Genomic DNA, 12341 nt, shown 5'->3' on the forward strand with positions numbered 1-12341 from the left:
TTTACTCAGCGACTCTCAGTATGGCTTCCGCGGGGGTCGTTCGACTGGAGATCTTCTGGTGCATGCTACTCACCTTTGGAGCGAGGCAATTGAGAGGCACGGTGAAGCCCTTGCGGTATCTCTCGATGTCTCTAAGGCTTTCGACCGGGTCTGGCACGCAAGTTTGGTGAGCAAGCTTCCAGCATACGGGTTACCAGTTGGTCTGTGCAACTGGATTGAGAATTTCCTGAGCGAACGTTCCATTCGGGTGGTGTTAGATGGCTACACATCTGACCAATGGACTATTAATGCCGGCGTTCCTCAGGGCTCTGTTCTGTCCGCGACTTTATTTCTGCTACATATCAACGATATGCTAGTCCCAGATACTTTTGGCTATGCCGACGATAGCACTGTCGTGGACAGATATCTCTCCAATGCTCGGGCCAAAATAGAGGAGGTACAATCTTATCGACGAGCTATGGTAGACCGTCTGAATTTGGCACTTAAGGCAGTGTCCGATTGGAGTGACGCAAACCTGGTCAAATTCAACGCTACCAAAACGCAGGCGTGTCTGTTCTCTGCCAAACGGAGTCCATTCGGCTTGACTCCGACTTTCCGGGATGTATCCGTACCGTTATCCAACCATCTTCAGCTACTTGGCACGAGTATCTCGTCTAACCTGAACTTTGGGGCGTATATTGAATCTCTGGCCAAATCTGCAGCTAGACGATTAGGCGTCCTCGCTAAGGTCAAGCGGTTCTTCACACCAGGGCAGCTCCTTCAGCTTTACGTAGCTCAAGTCCGGTCGTGTATGGAGTACTGCAGCCACCTTTGGGATGGATCCGCCAAGTATCAGCTAGCCGCCTTAGATTCCATAGACAAACGCGCTAGGAAGCTTATTGGAGATGCGGGATTGGTAGAGGCTAGACTGCAGAGCCTTGAACACCGTAGAAAGGTAGCTTGTTTACTTATCGGTATTCTACAGGATACATTTCGGGGAGTGTGCGATGGGATTACATAATCTAATCCCCCCATCTCCGTTCTGCCACCGTGGGACTAGACGCGGACTTGCGTTTCACCCTTACGTCGTTACTCTGCCACTGATTAGAACTAAGCGCTATGCATCCAGCTTTATCATGCGAACGGCTAAGGAGTGGAATTCACTTCCTGCAAATCTATTCCCAGTCAACTATAACTTGGATCTCTTTAAATCGAGAGTGAATAGACATCTCTTAGGCAAGCATGTTCCATCCTAGACAGCATCGGCACTTACCATCAGGTGAGATTGTGGTCAAATGTTTACCTTTTTCCAATAAAAAAAAAAATAAAAAAAAAATTCAGTTTTGACACTTCGGTGACGTGGCGTCTGAGTGACAGCTTTTGTGTTTGACACGGCGTCGAAAAGGTTAACCTTTTGGTCGCCAATGACCGATATATCCGCACCGCAGGTTCAACGCCAAAGACTGGTTAATCGGTCACAGACCAACATAGACCTACGTGAATATGCATAAAGTTTAATTTCAGTTTTGACACTTGGGTGACATGGCGTCCGCGTGACAGAGGGGCTACCGCGAAAACCGAAATTCGCAAATTGCGGGGATCTTACTCTTTTACTCCAATGAAGGCGTAATTAGAGTGACAGAGAAAAATGCCCGCAATTGACGATTTTCGGTATTGGCGGTAGCCCTACAGCTTTTGTGTTTGACACGGCGTCGAAAAGGTTAAACGTAAGAGTTAATGTGATATGTACTGATTTTGTTTTGAAGACTGGTAGATAGAATTTAAGTTGGCTCATGTTTTCATTATCTACCTGCGGTTATGTACGAGTATGTTACCATTTTTTTTTTACTTAATAATAATGAACCTCCAGGTCTGTTTTCTTAAGTATTTTAAGTACACTACATTGTCCTACAAATCCATTTGTATTATTGTGACCGTTTGTTCATAATAATAAAAAATATGAATTTCGCGCCTCTTTCTACTGACAAATTGTGTGTCTTTTTCTACAAATAAATGTTTAGTAAACTTTTCTGCAATATGATTCGGTCGGGTAGTGTAAATAATTATACATATTATGTCCACTCTTTAGTTTTATGTATAGTAATAATAATTATGGTACATAAATAATTAGGTCAATGTTTTTTCAATATGATTCTGGTCGGGTAGTGTAAATAAAAATACATATTTATGTCAACTCTTTAGTTTTATTTATAGTAAAAATAATTATGATACATAATGTAAAACTCAGCCTTCTTATCCTAACCTATCATTAATATAATGAATGTATTCGAGGGTCGGGTTAGCTAGCTCTACTAAAATATACTTAGACTGGGTCACTCACGCAAGGATGTCAGGCGAATTTCGGCCTAAATGACGTGAGTGACTCGTTATAAATATATTTGTGACGTTATCTATGAGAAAGGACCTTATTGTCTATGGCGCTTTCATTTTAAAATTAAGATACAATGTCGCGCGACGCGTGCGGTGTGTCATCGACAATAAGGTCCCTTTTCATAGATAATGCCACATGTTTAATGTCAGAGTCTCACGGAAGTTTTCTGGTTATAACTACAGTCGCCATCAGATATATCGGAGCTGCCAAGGCGCTCAGAAATATCTGAACACGCCTCTATTGTCAAGGCGTTAGAGTGCGCGTTCAGATATTGTGAACACCTTGGCCGCTCCAATATATAATATATTACATTAGGTCTTTCCAGAATTTGAACACAGAACAATAGACACAATAGAGCCCGTCTAAGCTAACTGTGCACCGACTTGAACGTCATGTCGTAGAAAATTTAACACATTCAGTGCCGAAAACCCGACTATCGGGTATTTTATGATTTCGTTCCCAGGCCGGACGACCCGATAGTCGGGATCGTGGTACTACTGCTTTATATGACGAAATTGTGGCCTGGCGCGGACGTCTTGTTTGGGTGGGTGGCACTGGTAGAGACAAAACATCCTCCAGACTGAGCATACTAGCTCTACCCCCTCTGCCACGCATACGGTAGTTTTACTCCATTTTCGACTCGAAAGTGTCTTTGTGTGACATCCGTGTCTTTGAACGGACCAATCACGGCACGGGATCTCGCTCACCTCGTCCCCCGCACCCCCGTATTTTTGGCATCATCGGTTTCATGAAATAATTGCTCTAAACTTAGTCTAGAGGATTCCTAGTCTATGGGCACTGGTAACGAATGTGTTAAATTAATTATGACATTGCCACCTTTTGTCCTTGCAAATGTAATGCAGAGTTAGTTTGGTCCGACTATAAATGTATGCGGTGTAACGCCAATGTGTCATTCCCAAAAGGGACCTTACTTTGCTACGCTCTTTTTGCAAACGTTTGATATAATTACATTTCTGCAAGTTTGTACTTTTCATCTTATCAAAATTCGGAAATAAGATCAGGATTAGGATTGGAACTGCGCGAAGAGCCCTCAAGGTCCCTTATTTTAGAATGACACAACTACACTTTAAATAGCTTTTTATAATCTGGATGGTCTGGTGTTTTGCATTGACTTTTACTAATATTTAATAGCCCATAAATATTGTACTAAAATACTAATGTGTCGTTCCATATAAAAGGACCATAGGCGGACTGGCGGTTTGTGCAGCCTCATATAGTCTGTTCTAGGATCCCTTTTTATACGGAAGGACTCAAATCTTTCCTGCCTACATCGATAAAGGCTGTAAATAGGATATCCAACGACAAAAAATTTACAAAAACGCGGTTGCGTTTTTTTAAGTTGATAGCTAGTAACAAATTCTTCTAAAAAAGTAGATCATTTTAGTAGCTACCTTATCTTTAAGACCCAATAAGATAAATTAAAAGCGTGATTTGGGTGCTAATGTACAAAAACTATTTTTAAACTGCGCACCCCTCTAAAGAACTTAGTCGGACCACGTTGACGTAGTCACTAGTTTTTACGAAAGCGACTGCCATCTGAGCTTCCAACCCAGAGGGGAAACTAGGCCTTATTGGGAATTTGGGATTAGTCCGGTTTCCTCACGATGTTTTCCTTCTCTGAGGGGTGTGCAGTTTCAAAATGGTTTATCTTATACACTCAGTTTAAAGTTTCGTTCGCGTCGTGGATTGGGTCTTTTATTATTAAAGTGGTAACAGACTATCGCACCGCACCAAGGTCATTGCGCGACGTACCCATAAGTAAGAGCTAGAAAGCGATATCTCTTTCTCGCTCTTACTTATCGGTGCGTCGCACAATGACCTTGGTGCGGTGCGATAGTGTGTTACCACTATTAAGCATGTTTTTATGTCCTAGATACTAAAATTACAGTTTCATTGACCAAGCCAAAGTTTTTAAAAATTGCGAATTTCCACATTGCAAAAATTTTGGACACCACTCATGTTTTTGAATGGGGGTCAAAATTTTCTGTTTCCAAAATGAAATTTTCTTTTCCGAGAACTTTTTTGAGACTTTACACAGCTTGCACATTTGTAAGTAAATTGTTCTGCTTTATCACTGAAATGACAGATCGTTTGGAAAAATTGGGGCAATCAAACTGTAATTTTAGCATCTGTTAAGGGGCCCACTGATTAACAGTCCGCCGGAAGGTATCGTCTTTCAGTTGTTCGGAACTGTCAAAATTTGGTTCTAACTGACAGGCCGATACCGTCCGGCGGACTGTTAACCAGTGGGCCCCTTTATAAAAAAACAAAGTTTATAAGCATTTGCCAGATTTTCTCATTATTTTCATTTTTGGAGCGAGTTCCCTCTAATACTCTCTTAGCTAGGATTAACCTTTTGTATTAGATCTATAATAATTTCTAAAGTTAAACCATAGATTTAATGTTGAGATACTAGCTTTCAAAATTCTCTTGTTTTACGACTATCTTTGTCTTAACTCGTTATAGCATTGATATTATTAAATCATTTTAAATTAGATAAAACCCATGAATCATTTTATGGCTCAAATCTATATGTGTTTTCCATAAATTAAAACATAGGGTAAAATTGGACAGTATGACAGTGATTATTTCAATTCTCATTTAGAACCTAAAATTTTTATAGGTACATATTGCAATTACTACTGTACAAAAACTATAAATAATATTTGTACATCTATTTCACATAAATCTAACAATTGGACTGTGTTATGGAATAACGAACTAAGTAGTTCGTTATTCCATAACACAGTCCAATTGATACAATGAAAAAAAAATATGCAAGAAAAAAATGTTTTCTTTCGCCAATTATAACATTTGTATGACATTTGATTATAATTACAAAAATATAATAATTCTGAATCCAATATAAAATCATACCTGATCTTCAAAATATAATTGATTATCACACTCACAATAGCTGTATAGTTTCCTAATGAAAATAACATAAAATTAAATTGGTTTTTCACACTACATTCCACTCCAATTTCAACATTGCATTATGTAAATCTATCTCAATGTTAGATTATAAATCAGACCTTGTCACATATACTACTAGAAAGTTAAATTTTCTATTCAAGTATCCACTTATACTCTGTATCTTTAGGTATTTAAATAAAAGTAAACAAAATCTACTCTCAAATGGCTCCTTATGCCAGTTCAAGATATATGAAAACATTACACGATCAAATAATGTAGGTTAAAGTCGGGTCGTTCAGTGACTGATCCAGGCGGTTTTAAGGTATTTATGCATGGGCCACTAGGCCCACTAGTTGCCTGAAATAAATAAAAAAAATCATTTTTTTTTGTAATTGGTCGGTTAACCAATACATGTTATAACTACCCTAAAATGTACAAATTGTTTGTTTACTTTTATTTAAATACATAAAGATACAGACTATAGGCCAGGAGTTAGCAAACAACGGCCTCAACTCTAGGTAAAATTGTGGCCTTCGTCACCTAAAAAAATTACACCTAGTATTCTTAGACCCCTGAAACCACAATATGTGGCTCTTTGGGATCCTTATTGCTGATTTGCCTCTCCTCAAAAGTTTGCTGACCCCTGTCAAAGACAATTCACACACTGACACCATGATCTGCCATAGACAGTCTTAATGTGTATACACATTCAAACTCTCGCATTTTGTACACATAATTAATGTCATTAATGGGTCTACAACGGGTCATGTGATTAAAATATCAGTATGTTGTTAGTGGCTCTGATCACTTGCCCAGTATGCAAATTGCTTTATGCTTACGATGAGTATACTAGACATAACAATACATGAATGAGGCTCATAGAAACCATCACAGCAAAATGTGATATGGTATGATATACATACTACATACATGTCTCAGGCAGGGATCGCAACCAGTTTTTTGCAAAAACTTCGAAATAACCATATATTTAGAATTATTTTACACTTCAAATGTAGGACTCAGTTGCGTTTTTAGGTAACAACTTCGTATTATTAGATTGGCCAATTAGAAATGAAATAATTAAGAGCCCATCGATGTGCACACCAGCGCCACTGTTAAATAATGGTGATTATCAATCTATGCGTCCAAAGTTAAAACAGCCGTTTTTGTTGTGAGTTCATAGATTGACGAATTCAGCAATATAAAAACTAGTTTGATGTATTCAAAAGGTACTTAAATACAAAATACAGTATTAAGCGGCCCCCGTTTTTAAATATCTTTCGTTAAATTAAAATTAATCACGATTATTTAACAGTGGCGCCTGTGAGCACGTTGAGGGACTCTTAACAAAGAACGAAGGAATACCGGTTTCATTCCCATACAAAAAATACCGGTATCCGATCCCTGGTCTCAGGTATACAGTTTTTATGCAGAGAAACTGCAAAAAGCCCATGTACTCAAAAAATCAGATGCATCAAGTCGAGAATACACCAGACACTTGCATTAAAAAGCAAAATAATCCCTGCTTCTATTCTAATCTAGCCATACATTAATGAAATGAGAAATCCGGCAGGTCCTACTAGTGTTACAGGCTTAGTTCTATTTAAGAGTAATATGAGTAAAGAAATAGTGGTAACTCCATACATCAGTTTCTTACCAAAAACGCGAGTTTTTTCATAGTCAACATCTAACGTCAAGTAGTGGAACTATCAGTACCCCTGACACCAGATGTCACAAGTGTCGCTACTGACAAAAAATGTACTATTAAAACAATTTACAACTAATATTAGAAGCAGAAGGAGTTGAAAATAAACTTCCAGTTAATCCGGTTATAATATTGGCTAAAAAATTGTTGAGCATTAGAGTTTTCGTTCTCCGCAACATCTATTGTTAACTGGCAGTACTAATAAATTCCACTACTTGACGCTAGATGTCGACTACGAAATAACTCGCGTTTTGGTAAGAAAACTGATGTATGGAGTTACCACTTTCTTTACTTACGTTACTCTATAGTTCTATTAAAGTCTAGTACGAGACTGGAGGCACCTGTTGCATCATGTTGGCGTAGACACACTGCGTCTCTAAAGGCTTCATCGGAGGCATGGGCGGTGGCGCCATCATGTGCTGGACCTGAGGCATCTGTTGCTGCTGCTGTTGCTGTTGCTGCTGTGGCTGCGGCTGTTGTTGTTGCTGCGGCAACTCCGGAGGCTTCTTATTCTTCTTCTCGCACTTCTTAAACTTAATACCGAGCTTATTCAACAATATTAACCTTAGACTTTCCTTCCCCCCTCTGTAGTTCAACTCGTGTTTGGCCGCTGCTAAGATTTTACTAAGCGTCGGGACTTCTTTCCTCACCGAGTAGCTGTTAACTATGCCGCGGAGCGCGCACAGTTGGAAGTAGTCGAGCTGCACTTTGGTTTTTCTCACTCGCTTTTTCTTCGGGCCCGGAATTCGCGTTTGCGTGGCTTCGGCTCTCAACCCGTCCCGTTTAATACGCTTTATAGTACTTTCTGACAAGCCTGTGGCCGCGCAAGCTCGTTTCACGACATTTTCGACCGGAAACGAGTAGCCTCTATTTTGTTTTTCGGTTTCGAAAAATTTTATAACCTTGAAAATGATTTCTCGGGCTTGCCCGTCAATTGCCTCTTTTTTCTTCTCTTTCTTCTCCGTTTTAGTTTTAACCTTTGACTTTCCGCTAGACAGCGATTGTACCTCTACGCTTATCGTCGCCGTCATCGGCTGTTGCATTTGTTGCTGCTCTTGCGGTGTTTGTAACTGAACCAGGGCATTTTGTAGGATTGTATGGTCCGGACGAACTGGGTTCAAAACATGCACTTCTTGGACTTGAACGTTCATCTTGATAGTTAGATAACTTCAAATATTCTTCGATTAGCTTGCTAATATTGCAGTCTTTGTAAAACAGGCGTCAATCAACTCATTTATGAACACAAACTCGACAAGTAGTTACAAAAGGGCGACGCCATATTTACTAATTGACATAAATGAATGCCACAGGCCACAGCACAGCAGTATCCATAGATAACAAAAAATAATCTTAAGCAATTCGGAATAACTAAACGCAAACAGTGGTACTTTCTGTTCTCACTTCACAGCACCTTCTCAGTGAGTTGTAAAGCCTGACAACAGTTTATTTGACCCTCGCCATTTTGCGGATTTTCAATGGTACTAATTTCTTTTACTGGCAACAAGTATTCTTTGACAACGAACTTTGGATGTCATCGAATGTCACCGATGTAAACAAACGGAAAATATCTACGAATATATTCAAATATAAACGGTTTTATTACAAAAATGCCAAAAAAAATTACCAAAGGTGTGAAAAAAATTGTAGTGAATGCAATCAAATACTTACAGCTTAAAAAAGACGAAGGATTACTTAGCATTCCAATAAACAATGTTTTAAAGTTAGTTGTTGACATGACCGGTATTGACATTTTATAGTGCGGTTTTATTGAACTGGTTAGTTGTTAGGTTTAAACTTTAATATTTCATTTAAGGTTTATGTAGATCGACGATAAAAATCCTATAATCGAATTGGAGACTGAACGTTTTATAATCGAGGTTGGTGGTCCTGAAAGCGACACAACATCTGATGAAACGAAGAATATAATAATATTGAATATTTAGAATCAGATTTTGACGAATAGGTAAATTGAAAGAACCGAATTATCTGTAAGCAATGTTTTGACATTATACGAGTATCAACCACGTATCAACATGAAGCCAATGCCCACTACCCCGACTATACATGACGTAAGCACATTATTGCCATACGTAAGCTGTTTGCAGCGACACTATCTCAGGGTTAAATAAACTGTTGTCAGGCTTTAATTTAACTATAAAAGAAATGGTATTGAATTAGAATAGAGTGTAGGTATGGTCTAAAATAGGATAAGTACAAAACTTATAACAGTACAGAACAATTTTTATTTTTTTTGTATGTTTATGTTTATTGTGACTTAATTCTGTTTATTTATATATATGGTACAAAAACAAGTCAAAAAACAATAAATAAAAATAACTTAAAATTACAATTAAACTAAATACAAACTATTTATGTTATGCTTCATTAAGCATGAAAGTAAATATGAGTGAAAAATAAGTGAGAATTCTTAGTAACACTGTTTTGACATTTGCAATGAAAATGAAAACTATTGAAAAGGTCGAGGAACATGCTCAAAACAGTCTACCTCGTCGATTAATTTCGAATATCCTAAAATGTCGTGTGTAAATCATTGCCAGGGCTGTCTATCGGCAGAAAGGCACCTTGCGCCGGCTGGAAAATATGAGAAATTGTACAATCGGTTATTATTGACCAAAACAAACACACCTGTAAGTATGCGGCTTATTTTGTACAGTCAACTGTAAAAATATGGGTGTAGACAACTTACTCAAAAATATGTCCCATAGTTCTTAATTCACTGACATAAGAGTTATGGGACATATTTTTAAGATGATTTGTACACCCATATTTTTACAGTTAACTGTACATAATGTACTTAAGTAGTTTACATAACATTTCATATTATTTCAGGCCAGTATGCTGCTCTTTTGCTGGGAATGCACAAAGACGTTGCAAAACATCTACAAGTTTCGCCAGAAAATATCTGAAGCCCAGAAACTATTGAACAGTAACTTGGTATGTTTAGTAACTAACTTATTTTCATACCATCTAACTTTATTAATAATAACATAAAAATTTGCAATAAAAATAAAATTTACAAACAAGATATATACAGTGGTATTACTAAAAGAAATTAATAACTAGCTTAAATAAATAAATGATTTATCAAATAGGAATAAAATTCCATACCTACCATTTTTTTAGGCAGGCATCTGGTTTTTTATCCCATAGCTTAGTACTTAGTCCATCACTCTCATCCAATAGCCTAGTTCATTTTATATTCCATCAAATCTCACTTTTATAAGCCTTTACACCCTGATGGGTGCTACCTCTGTGTGCTTACCATGACATAGGTAAGCACGGCATCCCCTAAGTGCACAACTTACATTTCCTTAAAGTGTCAAAAGCGCCTCTATGTGTTGACTTTGGCTCCACATGCCTCTCAAATGTCCAGAACACCATAATTCCGTGTTGGGTAAAGATATTGTTTATTTTTTCAGTCAAAATATGAATCTCTCTCAAGCCTCACTGCTATCATCAAAGTTAATGAATATGAAAGAACTATTAAATATGAAGAGCCGACAACAGATGTTGAACGAAAACCGGAGCCAGATTATCAGAATGAAACCAATAACAAAATAGAAATAAACAATATTGAAACAGAAACTGCTAATGATGAACATATAACATATGAAACTGTAAAAGAGGAAGTTAAATATGAAGATCATATTTACGATGGGCATATTGATGATATTGAAAAGTTTGATGATGAAGATGTTATAGAGGAATATATTGATGATATTGATAAGTTTGATGATGAAGATGTTATCGAGGAATATATTGATGATATTGATAAGTTTGATGATGAGGATGTTATAGAGGAATCGATTGATGATATTGATAAGTTTGATGATGAAGATGTTATAGAGGAATATACTGATGATATTGAAAAGTTTGATGAAGTTGTTATAGAGGAATCCGTTCAAGCTGTGGTTCCTATAAATTTAAATGTTGTTAATGATAATACTGCTGTCTCACAAATAGGTGAAGTTGATGTGCAGGTTAAAAAGAAAAGGAAGAAACCGGTTCTTAAAAATAAATTTAGGACTATTATTATGGAAATAGTTAAACAAAGTTTGTTATATGACAAAGTAAGTGAAGTTTACTTTTAAGTAGATTTTAAGATAAATTGATCACAACTCAATTGGGTGTATCTTAATCTTATTATTAATTTCTGGCAGACCGAGCTTTGCTCAGAAAACATTAAAAAATCCATCGATTTTGTTAGAGCTGTTTCCGCGATCCCCGAAATATGTGACGTTCCACGGGAAAAGGTACCTTATGAGGGTTTCTAGTTTCGGAGATATGAAATGTTTTGTAAAGAGGTGAAAAAATGCTCAATTTTTTTTTATTGTGTGATCTGAAACCTTAATGCGTAAAGTTTGTTTACCTGTTTTTATTTTTGTTATAAGTTAGTTATAAGCCTAGTAATGTCGTCTCAGAGTTTAGTAGAAAAGGTACCTTATGGAAAAAAGATTGAAAATTCCCAAAAAAACTAGTCAATACGGGAAAAGAAGTTTGGTAGAGAACTGTATTAGCATTCTGCAAAACTAATTTGATAATTTCAGTTCTGGTTGGGGCGTCTCGCAAATATTATAACCGTACATAGACCGACATCACAAATCCAAGTAGCCTGCTATTATACCAAAGTTACTCTCATCAAGTCTTTCTTAACTAGAATAATCTTCATTTGGTTTGGTCGCATGCAGTAAATCAGCCATTGGTTTGCTGAAAAATGCCAATACCCGACGCATTACCTTATGGAATATCTGAGGTCATTGAACCTCAATGCCGCTTATCTTCAATAGCAACCGAAATATATTATTGATAAGAAATAGACGATTTATACCATCTTAACCCCAAAATATTATTAGTTTATCCTAACTGTTCCATCATCATCATGCCTCATCATGTAACTTAATCACAAGGTACCTTTTCATTACATACAAATTATTGGTCTTTTTAAGATTAGTATGACGAAGAACTAGTTAAATTTGGGGCAGTTTAATGTAAATTAATATTTTCTATTCATAAAAGATAAACTGTAATATGATTGATATTTTGTAGTGATGTATTATTAGATTTATTTCCATAAGGTACCTTTTCGTAAATGTATGGAGCAAATACTGTTATTGTTATGTAAGTTTAAAGTGGCATAAGGGGTTAAATATAGTATTTAGTTGGGGTTTTAGGATTTATTTCATTTGAATGACAGAATTTCTTTCATATGTGCTCAGAAAAATTGATTGTGTGTCACATTAAAAGTAAAAATATTCAATTTTGTGATTTTATATGAAAAAGTCAGAAAATACATTTTCACCTCTAAAT

General features: G+C 36.9%; 2 protein-coding genes across 3 annotated transcripts; one reads left to right on the forward strand and one right to left on the reverse strand.

Annotated features, from left to right (window-relative positions):
• Nucleotides 1–6742: 6742 nt before the first annotated feature.
• Nucleotides 6743–8320, reverse strand: LOC134802434 (uncharacterized). 2 transcript variants are annotated; one of them, XM_063775095.1, is made up of 2 exons: nt 7306–8320; nt 6743–6884 (listed from the first exon to the last, which is right to left on the reverse strand). In XM_063775095.1, exon 1 carries the CDS (start codon nt 8162–8164, stop codon nt 7334–7336), a length of 831 nt encoding a protein of 276 aa, XP_063631165.1. In that variant the 5' UTR covers nt 8165–8320; the 3' UTR covers nt 6743–6884; nt 7306–7333. The 2 variants fall into 2 exon arrangements, with proteins under 2 accessions (XP_063631165.1, XP_063631166.1); XM_063775096.1 differs by having other exon boundaries at nt 6743–6887.
• A 1549-nt stretch (nt 8321–9869) lies between these two features.
• Nucleotides 9870–11125, forward strand: LOC134802123 (uncharacterized). Its single transcript, XM_063774716.1, has 2 exons — nt 9870–9968; nt 10454–11125. The coding sequence occupies exons 1-2, from the start codon at nt 9870–9872 to the stop codon at nt 11123–11125; spliced, it is 771 nt and encodes a 256-aa protein (XP_063630786.1).
• Nucleotides 11126–12341: the final 1216 nt, after the last annotated feature.

This window comes from Cydia splendana, chromosome 24 (genome assembly GCF_910591565.1).
Source record: "Cydia splendana chromosome 24, ilCydSple1.2, whole genome shotgun sequence".
NCBI lineage: Eukaryota > Metazoa > Arthropoda > Insecta > Lepidoptera > Tortricidae > Cydia > Cydia splendana.